The following is a 22458-nucleotide window of genomic DNA, read 5'->3' as shown; positions in this document are numbered from 1 at the left end:
AACTTTGTCGTCTCTCAAACACATTGTTCCTTTTTTATCACATACATAACTCTATGTTTATTTCCCCATTTTTAATAGAAAACTCATTGCTTATAAAGCTAAAATGCAAAAATGACGTGTGGCCTATTTAGCTCTGTTTTACTTGTACATGAATAATTTGTAACATTTGCATATTATGGCAAATTTGAATAGAGAAAAATGTACTATTATAGATTTGCAAAAAAAGCCTTTCAAGACATAATGGAATAGCCTGTCATGAAACACGGATTACTGGATGACAACAACACATTCTAGCATTGCATAGTTTAAGATCTAGCGTCGTCATTCATTCTTTGAGGAAATGTTTTTCGTTGCTACCACGGCGTAGTTGCCGTAATCTGCTTAATGGTTTGCATACCACAGACGTCACATACAGTAAATGCGTGTTTCTTTGTTTATTTTTCCAATATATTGCATTAAAAATCATTAACGTGGCTTGGTGCGCTATTAAAAAATCTGACTAAACCAACAAAACTTGTAGGTACTCAATTTCCCACAATCCCCAGCGGTGTGTCTTCCGACATGCAATGGCAACGCATCCGGGTCGACAAGTTGCAAACGCGTGAATTACATTTAATGCTTATTTCCTGTTGCCAGTAATATTACATTTCTCTTTTCTATTACCCTTTCGAGCTTACCCTATAGTCAGTATCTTATGAGTGTCATTTTTATAAAATATGTCTTTACCGAATTACACGCTGAAGGTAAACAGAGAGTTACTCGATCCCAGCTTTGAAAGTTACAGGCTTTCCCTGGACTCTATTCCAGTTTACAATGTAGAACTGGATGCAGGTGAGAAAATGGCTTAATGTGTCCTGGTTGATTCTATTTATTATATTCTTGTAATTCAAAGGGTGTCAAACGGTCTTGTATGCAAACATAGGGGCATTTACTGTGAACTGCACGTGCAAATGATATCACTATTACAATCTATAGTGTCACACTATGGATAGGGTTACTACATGTGCAGATTTATATACCATGTGCACTTTAGTATGACCTTAAAGTTTGCTCAATTATGTGTTCTGATATCTTATTTTCATTATTTTATGGGTTAAGAGGTGTTCTGCAAGCCATCAATTGTCACTAACTCCATCATATTGTAATCTTTGTCTTCACAGCTGTGGCTGAGGTTAAGCTCAAAGACGATCAGTACACTTTGGACCATATGAGAGCAATTGGAATGCACAACTACCTTCAGATTGACCCCTGGTATGAAGACAGTGTGTACTTCGTGGACAACAAGGGACGGGTTTTGAACTTCACAGTCACACTGGCAAGTCTCTTCACACATCTTTCCTTTGAAAGAGAAAAAAGGATAATACAAGGCTACAGAGTGTGCCTTTTAATTTATATTTTAATATGAATGTTTCTAAAGATGTTCTAGTATTCTTATCGGATGCAGCACAAATGTTAAGATGACTAAACATTATTAAAAAAGCCAAAGCACCTAAAAATCAAGATATTATTTAGTGTTTGGTTGTTTTATAATGGATACACGTCTCTCTAGTTATGCCAAGCTCTAGAATATTTTATTATTGTGTAAGGTTGAGTCCCACTGATCTAAACTATTGGTGAAAAATATTACAACATGCTGAGCATTGTGGGATATTAAGCCGGCTGGAAGAAGAAGAAGAACACCCTTGAACAGAGGAAGCGTACGGTGTTGTCCTTTATTTCTTCCAGCAGAGGGCTGTCATGTCTAATGTTTGTATTGTGATAATAACATTAGCTAAAACTTGTTGCTTTATTTCCTTATTTATGATTGGACAAGATTTGTGTTGTTATTATTTATTGTACATTTTTGCTTTTTTTAAACCACAGTCAGCTCTTAAATAAATAGAAAGCTAATAACAGTTCTCCGAAGACTGTATAATTTCTTCCATACGTTGAAGGCATTCATTGTATTTCTAGAGAATGCAATGGTTAATTTTCTAGAGATGTAATAATGTCAACACGACACAGTAGAGTCTGGAAACATGTAACATTTTGTAAAAGTTTTTGTACAATTATTGCTGATGATGATTTGATTGTAATTTGTTGAACTCTTGCTGTTGAAGTACAGCTTGAGATGACTTAGACTTTCCATTTAGAATACCTCAGTTAGGCTCTCTCTTTATGGGACTGTGTCTTTTCTCTTTGAGATACCGGACACGGGCATTTGACCTCTGGGAAAGAAATGAAAACTGAGAGAGTAGTTGATGTGTGCTTCAATCACCATGGCAACCGATGGCCAATCGCTGTCCAGTTTAGAGAAATTGATTATCAAGTTCATTGTAATCCTTTTCAAATTGCAGCCTGTGGAGTTCAAATCTAGACTTGGATGTACTTTCAGATGCTTGGTTTATTTATAATAGTTTAGTGAATGGATGATCTGTCAGTTGTTATGCAGCTGGTGTTTACAGATTAATTGGAAGCTATTTAAAAGTAAATGGTTAGTGGAGACAAACGTTTACATCGTATTTGCACAATTTGTGGTAACATTTTATATGGTGATTTGTGTTAAGATCTGGGCCAGTAACCGTAAGATTGTCACTTAAAAGCCTTTATGCGTTTATACATTTTCATATTTTTCCATAAGCAAGGCATGACATGACACAATATTTGCTTTAATGTTCATATGGCATAATGGTTGTTCTAAAGCCGACTCGTGTCTTTAGCACGAATGGAGACTTGTGCTTTCTATGTGTGTGTAAGAGGAATTTTAAATCAAATGCTCTTTTGTGATTGGTATGTTTACTATAAAATACTTTATTTGTCAGAGATAATGTTCATTAATAATCTTAATTTAAAAAAATCCAGTGCAGTTTGATTTGTATAACACTTTTTACATTGTGTGTTGTTACAAAGCAGCTTTGCAGAAAACTTTACGGGTGTCTTTTATATGATGTTTGGCAGGACACAGCTTTAGGCAAACCTCGGGAGGTGTTTCATCTGGAATCGGCCCCAGGCTCATGTGAGGGGGAGCAGGTGTGTGCCTCTCTGAGTCTGACCTCCGCAACGTGGGCTGCGGTGTCAGATGGTACCGGGACGCTGATTCTTTTGCGTACCAGCAATAGAGGAGAGAGTTCACATCTTAAATGGGAGGTACGAGGGTAAATCGACCACAAGTGTTAATTATGGCATTATACTGTTATCTAAGAATTCTTAAATATCAAATGATAGGGTTTTAATTCATGGTTTGAAGCAGATTGATGCAACAAATATAATACATTTTAGAGAAATACGGCTATGAGACCAACTGATCATACTAATAAAAATGAGACTCATTCAAAGTCCATGTGTTGCTTGGTTACCACAACCAAGCCACAGTTAAGATAATCCACTATATTACTTGCCTGAATTTGCATCTTGTCACTAGATATTGTTTTTTTCTACTGTGCACATAACATTTTCATTGTATGCTGTTTTTTATTGCCAGCCGATGTTCAGCGAGCGTCTAGGAGAGCCGTTCCTCATTGTTCACAGCCTGACTCACGTGCACGCTCACGTTCACACTGTTGAAGTGCTGCTGCTGAGAATCCAGAAAGATCCGTCTGATTCCAAAGGCAGCGGCTTTTCAGTCTCGCTGGAGTGGGTCACAGTGGACAGCTCTGTTGGAGAGGGTGAGATTGAATGATGCATTAGCGTTTAAAATTAATGTTACTATGTTACAAAGCAAAATATAAAAAGTTGCATTTGTTAAAAAAAGTTTCCACAAAGCTTTTTCAAGCAAAACATTAGGGATTGTTCACCCAGAAATAAAAAGTTGGTCATTTTCTCACCTTCGAGTTTTTCCAAATATGTATACATTTATTTGTTCTAATGAACACGACTGCTGTGCCAAACAGTTATTGGCCACCATTGAACTGTTCCTTTAAAAATGTATGTTTAGATTTCCAGTTTTAAAACGATAGATGCATATTTTTACACTATCTTGTCACTTTTAAGAACATGTTTCTGTTAGGTAATGTGATGAAATACATCTGGGGGTATTCTGCTATAGGAGGTTCCAAAAATTGCTCAAAAAGTTTATTTACTTCTAAGAAAAGGTTTCCTAGTTTGAAATTTTGTTATCTAATGAACGACTAAAGTGCATTTCAAATGTTCTGGTTTCCAAATTCTTTTTGTGGCCTCTGTACACTGTTTGATGACATTATGTATGAGAACATGACATTCTGAAATTGATCAAATATTTAGGTATGGGGCGGACATATGTGTAATATCTAGTATATGTCGTTTTGTGAGGGATTCGGGTGAATTGAGTGAAATAAGTGGTTTGTTCCCTGTAGGTGAGGAGAAGAAATACGAGGTGAGGAAGAAGAGGATGATGAAGGGTAAATGTGTTCCGCACTACGCTGCAGTGGAGCCTCAGGGTAAAGGAGTGATCTTAGCCTCCGACAAACCCTTCACTTTCACTGAGGTTGATGGAGTTCCTCTTGAAGAACCTCACGTTGAAGATATGGAGGTGGAGAAGTCGGGTGAGAAACCCCACACCAAAAAAACTGAAACAACACGCACACAAAACTAAGCAAATGTTGAGAAAATAATATCCAGAGAAACACACAGGACGAACATACCATCTAGTGGACACAGACATCTCTTTACTTTTGTTTTGTTCTGAGTTCAGATATCCCATGATATTAGTATAAACTTTCAAAGAGTAAAATGCCTCTGCGGCACTCAAGACGTGTTTTGAAAACCCACAAGGAAAGAGATTTGAAGACACCAATCAACCTAGAAACTCTCGAGCGCTGCCGTCTTGACAATTCGTACTTTCACGGAGCGAATCAAATCTTTCTGTATCCATAGAAACATCAGAAAGAATCATTCAAAAAGAATTCCTCTAATAGTCTCTGATGAGGACTGTGCACTTCACAGTGTCTCGGTATCACAGTGAGCATCAGTTCTTATTTTACATGATGGAAGTCAATCTGTTTTATGCAGATACAGGGCGGTTACATGACATACTGCTAAGAAATCTTTCTGCTAAGAAAGATTTTGGTCGTGTAAATGATGCATAGCAAGGATATTTCTTGTTTTCACATGTCCACGCCAAACAATCGCCAGTGCTTCAAATTATTTATTGAAATTGATGTAGCATATTGAGAATATGCTTTGACATTTTCTTCATGCCAAAAAATTGCAAATATTTGTTTTGTTCATCACCAAGATCCATTTTTATAGTGAGCTGCTCATATTCACTTTCTAGCTATACGGAAATGGTGAAGTTTACTTTATAAAGCAGTAAATCTATGCATATGAATCTAAAATTCATTTAAAAAGACCTTTAAAAAGAAAAGTAGTTCATCCCAACGTCATCTTCTCATTTCCTGTTTTTCTCCCGTACCCGTGTTAGTTAAGAACTTTTCAAGGCCATTTGTTTTCTGTTCATCCTTTGAGTCTATTTATTTGATATAAAGGAGTGATGTCACAAGAACAGTGCGCGGCTCGTCGTCTTTCTCTCTTGCTCATTTTAGTGAGATACTCCACTGGGTCGCCGATAGAATGGAAATGCATTAGCTTGTTTCAGAAAAAGTGGTCGACCTTCTTCAGTCACATAAGACTGTTAAGTGTTATAACACACATTCACATCAGAAATAATTTTGTTGATGATCTAAATGTAAATGGACTACCCAAACTGTTACAGTGAATGAGATTATTTGAGTTACACCATGTCTACACCGGACGAGGCCGGCGCGATGCGACATGACAGCCCCATCCAGTGTTGACAAAATGTAAAATTATAATAGATTCCAATGCGTTTCTGAAGTCTTTTGTAATGTAGCGTCACGTCGGTGTAGAGACAGGGTTTTAGACGGTAAAAACAATACAGTGTCATTTAGAAGACTTGACGTTGAATCAATATTGGACAATCAGGATTAATATCAGTAAATATGTCACAAACACACACTACATGAAGGTCTAAATGTAGGACTTAAAGGGACAGTGCACCCAAAAATGAAAATTAGGTGTTATGGTCTCACACTTTTCCTAATACATACAAAATATGCATTAATAAAATATTTGTCGCGTCCAGCGCTTACTAAATAACAGAAACATTTATACTGCCTCCCAGTCATATGGGTTATGTCTTTAGGTTGACGACGCCACTCATACTGTGATTTTGAGTGATTTAAGGTGTCATGACGAATACGCTTGCCCTTCTCTTCATTATGCTGTTTTGCTCCACAAGACTCCGGTTGGGTATAAGTTTACTAGGCCTGCACAAAAGGAGATAATGAGCATGCTGCTCTTATACCCAATTGCACTTTAAAGCCGCAATACGACTCGAGAAAATTGTCCAATTTCAATAATAAGGTTTTGCCATCACAGCAAAAACTGTGGGAGGGTGAGATTGAGATCTCTGTTGATCTCACCGTTCCCATATTTCCTCACCTACCTCTCTGTAGATTATGCTTCTTGTCGTGGGATCAAATTTCATAAGATAGCAAAAAATCTTTAAACATGTTTATATTCAGCCATAGTGTCATGCCGCCTGATAAAACTGGTTTATAGACACCTGCAAAGAAATCAGATTTCTGAGCCACGAATAATAATAATAAACTTTATTTATATAGCGCTTTTAAACGCAGCATCTCAAAGCGCTTTACATACATATACAAATATGAAGTAAAAGAGATACACACAAAAGTACAAGCAATAAAAACACATCAAACAATACAAGGTCAAAATAATAAATCACAGAGTAATCACATAAATCACCTAAACGCTAACCTAAAAAAGTATGTTTTAAGGGACGATTTAAAAACACTAAGGGGTTCAGCATTTCTAATCTAAGAGGGTAGGGAATTCCTCATATACCCTTAGAGGGAGGGTTATTTAGACATTAAAAATGAACAATAAAAAGTTTTTAAGCGATACTAACGCCTCAGATTGGTCCCAACCTGTATACATTTCTTTGTTCTGCCAAACACAAAGGAAGATATTTGGAAGAATTTCAGCAACCAACCAGATGTCATCGCCCATTTAGGGCAAATAAATAAACAGAATTTTAATTTTGGGTGAACAATCCCTTTCAAGTGAATTTTCAGACATTTCTGAGTCAAGACTCTAAACAAATTGAAAACACAACAGGATTGACTCCAATTTTATCAGTTATTAATATTATTTTAATGTTTTATTTTCTTTCAGTTTTTTCCTATCCTTTTTAAAGGGTATATAGTTTTCATTTTGCCAGATACTTTTGTCAAATAAATACTTCATTTTTTTTTTCATTTTTAACGTTTTATGTCATATTTTAATGATTGAACCTGAGGTGGAATTAAAGGCAGCTGTACATGGTAAGGCTTGTGTGGAAGGAGGTTCGGTCACATCTGTCACCAGGGTCACATCTGTTTTCCTGTGCTTATAAAATTCCAATATAACCCTAGACGATGTAACATTATGTTTAACACAGTGAATAAGAGAAGTTCACACAAAATTCTGTCTTCTGTCACCAAATAGAACCACACAAGTACACAGGTTATCACTTTCTTACAATTTGTCATCTTTTGCTGTAATGACACGGTGACCCAGCATTTAGAGAACTCATCAGTTTGTATTACAAACCTAGATCACCATCAGAATTCAGCGGTATTGAACAGAAAAAACAAGGCTAGATGTTTTATTATGTCAAAAATTGTTATCCGTAAGGCAAAACCTCATGCTAAAGTCTGGAGGACATTTAATTGAATTGTAGATTCAGCCCTAAACGTCTGTTTTAAATCAGTTGTCACGTCTTCTATTGTTCAGACCCCATCTACTTCTGGCAGCAAACAGAGGAAGACGTGACCGCCTGCGTGCGTTTGCCTGAAGGCACCACCAAAGATGACATCCGCTTCAAACTCACAGTGGACTGCCTGCGGGTGGGAGTGGGGGACTACGCACCCCTGCTGGACGGGCAGCTGTTCGCACCTGTAGATCCAGAGGCCAGCACCTGGACCATTAAAGATGATAAGAGGTGAGCCAAATATTAGAATCATTTCTTAATTTATGTATTTCATGAATTTTCTGTCAGTTGTTCTTTTAAAAGCAACGTTTATATTGTATCAACTAAACGGAGTTTTAAAAACCTCAACATTAAGTTTTGGCAAAGGCTAGGGTATATTGTGTACGTGCACAAAAGGCTTTTGGCAAACTCCGAGTTCATGCGTGTGGAGAACAACCGCCCACATTATATGCGCGCAACAAGAGGCGTCAGTTGTCGGCGTGCCTGCCCACACATACACGGCACGTGTTAAGAAGCCTAGTTTTTTCTGAAGCGTTTCTCAGAAGCGTAATTAGAGTTGATTTGAATTTCCACTCAGTTTCCTCCATCCCCTGCCCTTTCCACTTCCTGATAAACATCCCTCTCTCCAAATCATTTCGCATCTTGCTCCATCATGTTCTGCTCCTGAGACCCTAACTCACGCACGCAATGTTGTCACGTTTGCACTTCCTTGATGTTAATAAGAGGCCCCCGATGACCCCTCTCGTACCGTGAAGTGGAGGATCCGGGCACCGCCTGCATTCACGTTCAAGTGTGTACGTGCGTATTTATATTTATTGTTGTCTAAGCTGTCCGTGTCAGCGTTATTTGCATTTGTATGGCGACCCGAGGAGAACCTCTTTGTGAGACGTAGAACGTAATGGATTATATAAAAGATATTGTTTCCTGGATGCATAGAATGAAACAGCAATGTTCGTTCTTAATGGTACTTGTACGCAGAGCACAGAAAGCAAAACTGAATTAATTTTGATTAAGCCTCGCACTTGTCAACACCATAAAGCAAAGTTTGTTTTGATTCAGTCAGCTATGTAATTGAAAATAATGTAAATTCTTTATTATTCAAATCGCTCTGTTTTTAAGATACACTGTGCAGTATGATGTCTGATCATGTGTTCATCAGCAGAATCGTTTTTGTGTTCGCAGTTTAGAAGTGATTCTCCAAAAGCGAAGCGAGGGTCCGCTCTGGGCCGAATTTATTCTGGGCGACCACAGAGGAGAGTATTTATTTAGTGATGAACAAAAATCACAGATTCATCAGAGACTTTCATATCTCACTGCCGAAGACCTGGTCAGTATTTCTATTGCTTCTTTTCATTTTCCTTAGTGCGATTTTACCGCAAATTTATGTTTTGACTTTGACTCTTTAGAATCCAAACCCAGAGAAGGACAAACCCCCCTGCAATGCTCAGGAACTGGAGGACTGTGACATGTTTCCAGAGGACAGCTCAGCGCTCATGCGCTTCGATGGGGCCACCATGAAGCCCACACATGTGGTAAGACCATAGACACGAACAATGGAGATAGAAGCATAAAACAGAGAAGTGGGTGGGGCTTAGCAGCCCAGATGTCATCTCTAATTGGCCAGGCTCTTTTCTCAGTGTCATAATTGAGATATAAAGGATTCTCGACCACGGCTGAACTCTTGTATGTTACTTTTCTGCTGGTTGACCAATCATTTGTTATTACTAGGGAAATGTTTTTCATTCATTTTATTATGATTTCTGGGACAGATTATTGCAAACAAGTTATTGGATATAGAGACTCAATAGCTTTTTTTAACCACCAAATAACACTTTTTTTGTGTTATTTCATTATAAGAAAATAGATCTTAAGCTTGTGGTCCACTTCATTTGATCTGTTTTTGCAGGATTTCTTACTTTCCATCAATATTTAAATTGATGCTGACCTGCTTCACACAACCATTATATCTCTGTTATCTTGCATGTTCCCGGATGGGTTACAAAATCTAAGCTCTTGTGTTAAGATCGTAATGAATTTTGAAATGAGGTTTTCGTTCGAAACAACTGCATGTGCAGAAATGTGAAAATATTGAGTATCTCTCCTGTCGTCTTGTGCTATGAATAACATAACTGCATTTAAAGTGCTGATTGTGTCTCTTAGACTCTTAACTGAAGATCTGTCTCGATTACAAATCTAATGTTTCATATTCAAAACTATGATGGTGTAAACGGACGTCATGACCCAAATCAACTTTAGTCGTTTTTTTCTCATTTAATCTTGTAATCATGCGCATGAAAGCTTTATTTCAGAGGAATTGCTTTAAAAAGACTGTTTGATCAAGAAATGACTTTTGTTCACCTGCTCATACTGGACAATGAGTCCACTTAATTTCACCCGAATATAAATTTTAGGGAAGCTGGATTTCATTGTTATATGAACAGTCAGGGCATGGTGGGGAATCGATAACATAATTGACTTGTCATTTCAATGACATGAATTTGAGACAAAACTCATGTTGATTCCTTTGGACAGGGGTCTACAGGGTTTTTCCTGGCTCAAAATGAAGCGGAGGTGGTGCCATCCTGATTTTGTACACACACGTAGGCCTACATACCTGTAAGTGGCTTAACCAAAGTGATTTTGACATATTAAAACATCAAATTAAATTAGATGAAATTGACAATTATTAAGTTATGTAAAACATTACTTTTATTCAACCAAACAGACTTTTTTGATCAAATAAAGCTTTTTTTAATCATTTTCAACAAATTTTCAGCCCACAATTGCCCACTGAATTAACCAGTCAGTCTTACTAAACTTATTCACATCTTGCATTCTCTGTGGTTCACTTTAAATGACTCGCTGATCTCTTATATTCGTTAGTGACTGAAAAGTTCAATAGTTTAAAGGAACATTCCACTTTTTCTGAAAATATGGTAATTTCAGTTCAGTTATACCATTTTGGAATGTATTCTGCCGAACTCCGTGTCTGGGAATAGCACTTTTAGCATAGCTTAGCATAGCTCATTGAATCCAATAAGACCAATTGCATCGCGTTCAAAATGACCAAAGAGTTTCGATGCTGGGGAATTGTTATCACCCAGTGCCTGAAATTAGTCCCAAGTTAGGTATCTTCCTTGATTATTACGCTGGAATGGAAGTATAGTTCCTCATCAAATTGGCCCAGAAAATCGCAACTTTTCATTTTCCGCCTGCTTAGTACACGATAAATCTACAGAAGAGTCAAGTTTTCAATAGGAAAAATATAAAAACTCTTTTGTCATTTTTGAACGCGTGCTACTGGTCTAATTAGATTAAATGATCTATGCTAAGCTATGCTAAAAGTGCTATCGCCACACCCTCAGATCGGCAGAATACATTCCAAAACGGTCATACTCAATTCATTAACTTTGGGGAGTTGGAAAATGAGCATATTTCCAAAAAAAGGAATGCTCCTTTAAATGAATCAGTTCAAATGAGTCACACAGTATGCGCAATGTGCGTTCATACTGGCGAACTTGCTGTGTACAGTATACTCTGATTCACAATCCAACTAAACAGCTAAAGACACAACAATGATGTATGTCATGTAAATTAAAAAAAATAAAGAAATTAAATGTATTTGGATGCAAAACAAAGAGCCGTCAAACACAGTTATCTGTTGTTCTGCAACTCTTTTTTTTGCGCCTCAGTGTGCTGATAACGAAACAGCGCCGCCACCGTGGCCAACTGCATTAACTGCAGTCACAAATGCCAGTCTGTTAAATGCATGCAGCATTTCTTGTGAAGACATCCGACTTAATTTGCCGTGAGTCTGAGGCGACACAACATTTTACGGAGGTGCCCACCTCCAATTTCTCTATGCAGGAAAAACCCTGATGTAAACAAATACTTATGGTCCTTCTCGGCCTGAATTTCACATTTGTTTTCACGCGCAGTGCATTCCTGGAGGCTTTCAGTCCCTTCCTTCACCATTGAACAAATTCCACCTCTACACTCGGCGCCCCCACTGTCCCATTTACTCTCTTTAAGTCACTTATATTGATGCAGCGGAACACTTTGACCTTTTCCGAAGGCTCAGGCTCGCAGGTTTCAAAGCCTCACTCTTTCAGGTTGTGAGGAGAGCTGTTCCCATGTCAACCTCTTCAGAGATTTTTGATTGCATGGTTGTGTCCCTCAGCTGGGCACTGGAACCGACCTGAAAGAACTTCAGATTATTTTCTCCTCTCCTCTGAGACGCCGCTTGGCTTTCGACGAGCCTCGACGTTGACGACCGAATGAGAGGGTTGACATTTACTGTAGATTTGTATCTCAAGAGCTCCTCAGCATCATTGACAGCATCAGAGTGCTTTTCATTAGATGCAGACGTCATGTTTGTGAAAAATAGGGAGGGATGTTGTTTTAATATTTGTGGAGAGGTCTGAAGTTACACGTAACTCAACGACTCCATTTGTTGAAAGCTAAATCCCCATTTGGGCTGTCAATTTTATTTAGGGGGTTCAGGATGAGATTTTTGAAAGGGGCCCTTGTCAGCTTCTTTTGTGTAGTTTATACCTCGAGATGGCAATACCTGGTGAAACAAACCACTTTATAGGGTATTGTTCCTGTTTTATGTACAACAAAACTCAGTTTTAAAAATAAAAATGTATATGTAAAACAAATGTTGGGTTTTACTTAAAGCGTTTAGTTGGAACGCCCAGGAAAGTGAAATTCTCACTCAGAGAAAAAATCCTTATTTTTGAGTCGCACGTCATCCCGTGTTCATGAATTAAACAAGACTGTGTGTAAGGTTCTTGTGAAACCGTTTCAACCGGCACAGTCAGGTGCCCATTTGTGGAGAGCCATAAACATTTCAATCTCTCGGCGAGAGCCGGAACAGTAGCCAATGTGCCTTTCTGAGGGTCTTTATTTTTCAATGTGTTTCATTATCTGCACTCCTCCTCTTCTCATTGTGTGCCGGTGTTGGCGGCATGAGTGTACAGACCATGAGGTCGCTTACATTCGCTCTTTCATAAACGCTATGCTAGAGGCACACGTTCCACAATGTTCTCATAATTACAGTGTCTTGAAGTGGGTTTTGTGCTTCAGTATGTTGGGTTTTGCCGTGAAGAGACAGTCGAGACCGTAATTGCAACAGCATAACTTTTTAACAAGCCAACTTCTACGCACGAGTTCTGTTTTAAAACTTGGTGAGCTTTTTATGTGGACAATTAAAGTCATTTACATTGTGCTGTCTGTTATGATGCCTTATTTTGGCAGTACTTTCGCAGGGTTGTGTCAGTCATTAATATTCATGTAATAATGATTTTAATGGTCTTTTTTTTATTATAAGTCTTTGTGTGTATTTTATGTTTTTTATAGCTCAGTAAAATTTGGAATTATAATGTAAAGGGGTAGTTCACTTAAAAGTGAAAATGCAGTCATCATTTACTCTTGTCATTTCAACCTGTATGAGTTTCTTTCTCCTGCAAAACACAAAAGAAGATATTTTGAAGAACGTTGGTGACCATACAACACTTAAGCCATTTCTTAAAATATCTTCTTTTGTGTTCCACAGATGAAAGATTTATTTAAAGGGATTTGAATGGCATGAGGGTGAATAAGTGACAGAATGTTTATTTTTGAGTGAATTATCCCTTTAAGTCTACGTAGTGTTCATTGGCATTTAAGCATTTTATTTATTGTTACATCACTTAATCGCTTTCAATCTCAGTCACAGTGGATTTCTATAGACGGTTTTAAAAAGTCTTCCCGACGTTTTATGTCCAAATGACTGCGTTGACATTTTAAGAGGAAGCTCTCACCAGTTGTGATCGATTCTGGGTCTCTGGTTTTTAATATGCAGTTATTCATCGGTGAGCAGAACAGCAGGCATTTGGTACGTGCCAGTTTCAAAGGGATGTTGGCAGCCAGCATTCAGCGACCGGAAATCAGGAGATGTAAGGTTGTGTAACAGCGGAGGTATATCACTGAGCATCAAGCAGTCATCACATGAATCATTTCGGCATTGAAACGTATGGTGATTCATATTGGGAAATGTTACCTCACATCCGTGAGAATAAAATGCTTTTGACTGTTCGAACATGTTTTCATCTCCGGTGGTTGCATTATAACAGTGTGTTCAATGAAAATGTCCATGACAATCTTGCATATTTCATTTTCTGTTAAAGTGATGGAACATTAAATTATGACTCAAAAGAATGTCTCCTACTGAAATGCTATTCCAGAGACCATTTTTCTGATTTTAAAATTTACTGGAGATGAACGATAAATTATCGGCCATATCGGTATCATCCGATAAATGTTATCGGTATCGGCCGAGAATAAAATTTAGGCCGATATTTATAGTCTGTAAATAATGAATAATTTCCTTTAGCTGAACCACTTCAGCTACAAGCTGCTCACAGTAAAAATCCAGTACAGGACTGTCTTTCTGTCGTGATCATTCACTTACTGTTATTTGCAAACATTGTTGATTTAGTATGTAGATATTTATGAATGTGTAAATTATAGGAACAAAAACATATTGTTGGAATCAGACTGCTGTCTGAATGCCTTCTGTCTTGAGACCTGTTAGACTTCTGGCTAGGTTGCTCTGGAAGAACATCTTTAATTTGTTTATTAAATAAACATTATACTAGAAAAGGTAATGAATCTTTCATTAGTGTACAGAAGGCTTGATACGTGATTTTCAGGTTAAAAAAACTATTTTCAGTCACAGAAAATGTTATATTAAAATTCAGATACTGTATATCGGCCAATATATCGGTTATCTGCATCCAATGTTGAAAAATTATCGGTTATCGTTATCGGCCAAAATGTACAGATCGGTGCATCCCTAAAATTTACTATTTTAAGGCATGTCTTCAGCTAAAATGTTAATTTGTGTTTCATTCGGTGAACTACTAAAACAATATTCCTCCCAATTTTCAAATAAATATATTGTTTCTTTTTGCAAAAATGAAAACTGGAGAAACTGGTCAAAATAACAGAAAATATGCTCTGTATTTTTTCAGACCTCAAATACTGCAAAGAAAACACGTTTTCTGACAGACATTGTTTTCTGAACAGACATTATCTTTTAAAAAATACAACAGTAATATGTAAACAGGAAACTAAATGCTGATTTGAAAGTAAAATTTGTTATAGTCTCTTAATTTTTTCTGTGTCTGTATGTTCCGTGATTTCGTTCTGGTTTAACAGTATCATCCATGTTGCTCTTCATGACTTTCAGGTGAGCCTTGGAAGCCACCTGTTTCTTTTCTCAGTGAACATTGATCCATCTGAGATGCCTGCTTTCTGCTTGCGACACGATGTCGATGCTCTGCTGTGGCAGCCGCGGCCAGACCAGGACAATGATATATGGGAGCACATCGCTACCTTTAATGCACTCGGTGAGGACGACTGTATTTGAATAACTTCCGTGTCTCCAATACAGCCTGTATGCGTTTATTTTCCACACATATATTCGAAAAATCATTTTTTTTTCTTTTTGACAAATCTTTCCATGTAGGCTATGTTCAAGCTTCAAAACGTGATAAAAAGTTCTCGACCTGTTCACCCAACTTCTCATATGCTGCTCTGGGCGAGTGCCTCAGACGAGTCTTCATTTACCGCCAACCCTCGCCGGTCGACACTGTACTCTTCAACCGGAAACAGGGCCGACAGGTCGGACAGGTTGCCAAGCAACAGGTAGCCAATCTGGATACCAACAACCCTGTGCTGGGTTTCAGGGCCAGTAATGAAAGACTATTTATCCTCACTGCCAACAATATGTTTGTTCTGAAAGTGAACAATTGATCATTCCAATATTCCTGAAGGACAATTCAACCATTTACTCCAGGTGGTTCAGTATGCAGCTTCTGTATGTACGGCATGGATTTCATTGGTGCAAATTCAGCCTGGTCGAAACTTAAACTTGACTGTCAAACTTCAGGACCTAGTTAGTATGAAATTGGTATATCTTGGTCTATGTTTGATTGTTAGTAGTCATCTTCACATGTTAAAAGTTAGAATTAAAATGTATGCTCAAGCCTCCCCCTGAAGACAAAATCTAAAGCTTTTCCAAATTTCAAAAACAAAGTTGTCATTATCATTAGAATGTATAACAGATATATGCTGAAATAAACATCTATAGAACTCTGACTGTTTTCAGCTTTCAGAACACAAAAGAAGATATTTGGGGAAATGTCTCAGTGTTTTTGTGTCAAAAGAATGGAAGTCAATGGAGTCCAGTGTTTTTGGTTACCGATAAACTTGAAAATATCTCCATTTGTGTTCTGCAGGAGAAAGAATGTCATACACGTCTGAAATGATGCTCATCTGAAGACAAATCACAATGTCTAATATTGCTATAGCATGTTTCAGATGCTAGCTCTTAACATTCAATTGTGTACATTTTTATATATTTAAAAAAGATGCTCAATATGCAGATATCGGTAAGCCATTCATACTCTGATTTCCCAGAAAAGTGTAACGCTGTCAACAACAAATAGAATCCCATCGTCTCTTGTGTTTATTTTTGGTTTTACAATTTATCTCTTTCCAGGACATTACCGGGTTGTTTTTTTACTCTATCACAGACCTTTCAAATAGAATTTGTCACTAACCTAAAAGATGTGCCTGGGAGATAGATCTGCCTCGACGGTTTTGTTTAGTGGCTCGAACCTTATTTTGTTCAAGCCTCAGATTAAATCATGGCTTCTTGATTGAATTAGCCTGTGATGTTTGCGTTCATTATCTGCACCAGAATCACTGGACACCTGAGGAAGATTGTGAGATCCTTTAAAATGTGTGTGTGCTCTTCGTTCTATAGTGTAAATGGAAATTTATTAGCAATAGCTGCTCTGAGATCAGCGAAGGCTTTTGGAATTTTGTGAGAAATTGACTAGTAAAGACCAAAGGTAGTGAAGCAGCCACGATGTAAGATGTGTATGTGTGTATTTCTCGCAACATAATTAACATTCTTAAAAAACATGCACAGCGATGCCATTAAATAACCATTTTTGGTTCCCCAAAGAACCATCAACTCAAAGCTTCTTATAAGAACCTTCTTATAGTTTTATAGAAACAAAATGTTTTTTGTGTAAAATCACTTTTTGTGAAAGAGACAATTTTATTTGCTTTGGCGACTCATTACATTACATTTATTTTGGCAGACGCTCTTATCAAAAGTGACTTACATTGCATTATACTGTACATTTGTTTCCAAGTATGTGCAATCCCTTGGATCGAACCCATGACCTTGCCGTTGCTAGCGCCATGCTCATACCACTTAGCTACAGGAAAGCTTCGAGACTCAAATTATAGTCTTGTGATATAACATTGTGTGTGGTTCCCAGGTTGTACCAAAGTGTTTTAAATGTTTTAGTGTTGCTATGGAGGTTGATGAGTTGTGTTTTGGTTTTCGTGGACCCTAAGATGTTGATGCGCAATTCTAATTGTTATGGGTATTTGAGGGTCAGCATCAGCATAGCAGTTAATACACTGTTCTCATTCATTCAAGAAGCAACGGTGTCTTTCAAAAGAATCTTTATGTGGTGGAGAGAAACAGATCGATCTCCTCAAGTGGCAGTTTGCGCGGTCCCCATCAACCTCTTGAGACCGATGAATCACGTCAAACCCTGATTTTAATTTAGCATCTCACGAACAAATGAAACAGCCATGAACATTAAAGGCATTTATTTCAAAGCATTCAAGTTCAACGTTTTTCCCCCGAGATAAAACATCTGCTTTACACATAAACTATTCTCTGGAGAGCAGTTTGGAGGTCGCTTTCTTACCGAATCGAAATGCGTCTCATATCTGTTGGGTGCAGTGGGAATTTGTCATCACCAAGACCAAGTGAGTTTCTCTCTGTGGTGTTGATAAATTTATACACCTTGGGAGCGCTGCATCATCGTACGTCCTTGTTTCTTCACTTTTAATCGAACACCTGTAGTATTCACTTCAGATGTGTATCTCGCTTCATCTATTATTACTGAGCAATCCTAAAAGACTAAAATCCCATCTGGAGAACACAGTCGGTCGTATGAAGTAGGAATACTTGCAGAAGGTGTGTTGCTATTTCAGAACGATGACAAGGACGCAGAGCAGTATGAAATAACAGTTTTTTTTTCCATTGCTCACAACCATTTACCAATTCTCAAAGTACTTGGGGTAAACTCTTATCAACATAACATACTTACATCTCACAATTTGCCAAATAGTTAATTTCCTTGCCAAAATCACATTTTGTTAAATGCATACAACCCTACTTTTCAAAATGATGAATGCCTTTTTCAACATATGGTTACTCTATCAAAACGTAAGCACTACACAATAAAACTTTGCTGTAATTTTCTGCTGGTTTTCTAGGAATTTACTGTAGATTAAATGTACAATTTTGTTTTAAGCATAGACTTGCCAAGTTTATATATTTTCTTTCATAAAACAAGACTTAATATCTTGGGTCACTTTTCGTGTTATGTAAATGTATCGTAATTTAAAACTTTGATATATTTTTACAGAAAACAAAAGAAAAAGGCTAGTTTTTGCAGTGTTGCTGTGCTAAAGCCAGTCTCTTCTTGCTCATTTTAAATCTCAAAAGTCAAACTCAATTTTTTTTTTAATTTTGATTAAAGTTATTGATAACAGTGCTTATTGAAAAGTATATTAAGTAGTAATTAAATCTACACTAAATTACTGGCAAACCTGCAGCAAAAACTACAGCAAAGTTTTACAGTGTAGTTTTCTATCCAACAGGAACATAATAGTCAATCATAGCACATAGACTTTCAAAATGCTAACAATTAATGGTATTACTGCATTAGGCCCACTTGTCATGTTTCAGTTCGACCTGTATAACAAACAATATGAAAGTCTTTTTTCCTGTAAACACATTTGTTTCTATTATGCTGTAAAATAGTATTTTTCTTTTCTGTATCACAATTACTCTGTGTGGATTCATTTAATATAAGGGCGAGCGGGGCACAATGAACAGTTCTTATCTATATGATCTTCAGCATTTAGATGCTCATGATCATGTAATGGAAAGACTTCAACATCTAGAGTTGTCTCAGATTGGAATCAGCTATTTTTCAATCATCACTAATTAGAAAATTCATATCAGGTCTTTTACTGTAAGCTGCTGTTGCAGAAGAAGAGTTTTTTTACTATATAAAGGGTTTGGAACATTAGGCCTTAATTTTTGTCATGTTGTGTTTAAACATTTGTTAAAAAAAAGATAAGATCCATCATTTTGGTATGGGGTAAGCTTGTGTGAAAAGAAAATGTATTCATTTTAGAAACGTATTAATCGAACGTGAATTATGTTAATGGTATGGTCAAAACAAACGGATAATTGTGTTTAGAATTGACAACAGATTGGTCAAAGGGAAATGTTAACAATATTAAAAAGCGGTAATAAATCATCAAGCTTCCCTATTAATAAAAAATTTAACGCTGAAATGTGATGGATTTCTATGTTTAGGCTTCTGTTTTACAGAGCGAGGTGATTCAGATGGTGAAAAGGATGAGACTATGGGATTTGCAAAAGAAGTCAGCTTCGTATTAGATATGAGGGGAAAATGGTGCCAGCACGGCATTAAACATTTAAAAATATTATTCAAATGCATCTTTTGCTGTGACGTTAATATGATATTTTTGGATCTTCATTTAAACAAGGCTGATCGGCTACAAACAATAAGTGAACTGTAAGCTCATTTGGTTGTGGCTGAAAAATAACAGATTTTTTATGTTTTTTTTAAGTTTATGAGTGCAGCATGTCATCGTAACATATTAATTTAACAGACATTAAACTTGCAGGGAGGATAAGAAAAATGAACCGATGATCGAGATGAAAAGAGAGAGTGAGAGAAGCAAGGATAAATGAGGAATGAAAAGGGGCTGTAATGGATGTATTAATCTCAACAGCTTATTTTCTGGACTATTCATTTCAGACTCAATATAAAAGAACCTCTTGTACTGCAGTAAAAAAAAGACTTTATTACAGGTTTGAAGGAGATGCCAAAGTTAATATAATTACAGCCCATCTTTCAACAATAGATCGTATTCAGCTTTTGTGGGATAATTATGTCTCATGAGAAAGTGTGTCATGCAAAGGGAAATATTACATTAGACTTTAGGTAGTACGCTCTTGGGTTAATCTTATAAAATGTTCTAGGTCATGGTTCATAAAAGAATCTTATTGATTTAACTGTGATACCTCCGCCCCCCCCCCCCCCCCCCTTTTGCTTTGCTATTATTCAGTGTCGACTAGATTATAATTTATTTCTCACTATTTTATATACATTAATTCTCAATTTGTGGATACAGTGGTCTCCATTTGGATGTTTAAAAGAGAAATTTCCATTTCAAATGTATGTAAATTATTCATGATTATGTAGTAGGCAGAATTTCATTGGTTAAATTTGACACAAAAAGAGGAAAAAGACTAGAAAACTCAAGGCTTCTTTGCACCCTGACAAAAGTTGTTTCTCAAGTACAAAGATTACTTCAGTGTGAAAGGTTACAGGTGCACAATAATCATATCCATGTGAATTTACAAATTATAGGTTTTCTCAAATATACTCAAAAGCTCCTTGAAGAACTAAAGCATGTGATTTGAACAATTGCTGTGTGTACGGTTAAATTTAGAAAAACTACTTTTTAAGGCACATCATTTCCAGGATTATTCAAGGGCCAGAACTGTATTGCAACGTGTGTAGATTTCTGTTGTTCTAGATCTATAATTAAAACAAAGCACTGATATATTTTTTATCAAAAATCTTGATGTACAGTTTTACCTATTGAAGTAGACAACGTATATACTTATAAGTGTATAGCCTACTTTTTGTCTACATGGAACAGGATGGCTCGGGATTGTCTTGGCGTATTTGAACAATTTATACTTTTTTTAAACTATGTTTTTTACATTTTATCTTTATGTCCTCCATTATTTCAATGATGACTTTAAATTGCAGAACAGTTTAACTTCAAGGGCGGTTTCCCAGACAGGGATTATGTTAAACCAGGACTAGGTTTTTGTTAAATTAGGACATTTAAGCAGTTTTTACAATCATGCCTTACAACAAACATAATTTGAGACAAAACAAGGGCACTGGTTTATTTTAAGATACGAGCTGTGCAAGCTGTTTTCTGTTTAGTTTTTATTTATTTTAGTTTAGGACTATCTCAAACCCTGTACGGGAAACCACCCCCAGATCTTTAGAAATATTTATTCAATTTTTGAAGCACAGTGTCCTTTCAAATATCTCCTGAATTATTAACACAGAATACGTTTAAAATGATTCAAAATGAAAATTGCAAGTGTTCTTTCAAGACTTTTTGATGTCATTTTACAGGATAAATAAAATGATTCTTATCCAAGATTAAATCTGGAGTTTAGGTAATTTATCTGGCTACAGTTCAGCCTCCAGACGTTTACATCTTAAGTACCCCAGGCTATCTGTTTAGAAGAAGTCGAGTCACACAATTATTTATTTGCATATTTTGAAGGCCACGTCTAAGCCATGGTTACAAAATCACTGTAATGGTCTCTAATTATGGTCATTTTTTATTTTATTCGGTGTAGTTGGATAATGTGAAATGAATTTACTTCAACTTAGTCATATATGAGGTCTGAGATAATTTGAAGCTTGAGTAATGAGAAAACCATTACTTCCTTTAGAAGTAGAATCCAATTTCACAACCGCTTTGAATCGCCCGGCAGAAAACATACTATGTGGAATACATTGCTCCAAGAGAATGAAGAAAAGGTAAAAGCAGGGGTAATTAAAGAGGCACGCAGAAAGAGTATCACTCGCAAATGCTAAAATTGCTTTGACCTATTGCATAAGCAGACAGCAAAGTTTTCCAGAAGAGCTCAAATGTCAGATTCTGCCGTGCAGAAAATAAAACAAATCAAATGCAATAGAACTTATTTAGTTTAGACTTGGAATATGAAATGTGATGCTTTTTTATATTTTAAATTGAATTATACAGTTTGACTCATTTTTTCCACATACTAGACTGATCTAGTCCGAGGTCATCAGTTATAATGGCCTTCTTTAAATCCATTTAGTCTTTGAGCACATGAACGTCTTTAGGGCGTTCACTAGAATGTAATTTGATTATCCATTTGTAGTCTTTTTCTCATCTTTTAAATGACAAAATATTATAGGAATTATTGACCTTGCTTCATGGTGGCACTTGGTTATGATGAATTACGATTTGTTAAGCTTGTCAATATCAAAGTACTTTCCAAGTCGCTTTTTGTCCAATGCTGAATCGATTGCATGTGTGTCAGTATTTTGCAGCGAGATGTAAGAGTTGAATGTTTTAGGGAGAGAAAAATTACAGCTTAAACATGCGCTTAACATTTTTTGCTCTATTATTCATGGGTGTTTTAAAAGGATTTTCAGAATCCACCTTTGTTAAGACAACAGATAACGTAATGAATTTGAGTCTTTTATAAGCACATTCATTTTATTTTAAGAGAAACTTGAAAATATAACTTGTATACAGTATATATATGTATATATATATATATATATATATATGTTATATGTACATATGTTTTTAAATGCTATCTATTAACACAAATTCAATATTCACATCCAATATCATAATAACAATCTGATTTCATTATTCGGCAATACTGTACACTATATATTGAGGCTGATGACAAGAACTTACCGCACAATTACAAACAAGTTCAATTATTTCTA

General features: G+C 36.5%; 1 protein-coding gene across 1 annotated transcript; it reads left to right on the top strand.

The window, feature by feature from the left end:
• Window positions 1-562: 562 nt before the first annotated feature.
• On the top strand, window positions 563-15895 carry nudcd1 (NudC domain containing 1). The gene is made up of 10 exons (XM_056742061.1): window positions 563-831; window positions 1161-1315; window positions 2938-3126; window positions 3461-3644; window positions 4311-4499; window positions 7774-7981; window positions 8933-9077; window positions 9157-9282; window positions 14985-15144; window positions 15264-15895. The coding sequence occupies exons 1-10, from the start codon at window positions 717-719 to the stop codon at window positions 15548-15550; spliced, it is 1758 nt and encodes a 585-aa protein (XP_056598039.1). The 5' UTR covers window positions 563-716; the 3' UTR covers window positions 15551-15895.
• The last annotated feature ends 6563 nt before the right edge of the window (window positions 15896-22458 follow it).

This window comes from Triplophysa dalaica, chromosome 25 (assembly GCF_015846415.1).
Source record: "Triplophysa dalaica isolate WHDGS20190420 chromosome 25, ASM1584641v1, whole genome shotgun sequence".
Lineage (NCBI taxonomy): Eukaryota > Metazoa > Chordata > Actinopteri > Cypriniformes > Nemacheilidae > Triplophysa > Triplophysa dalaica.
This window is presented reverse-complemented; position numbering and strand designations above follow the sequence as displayed.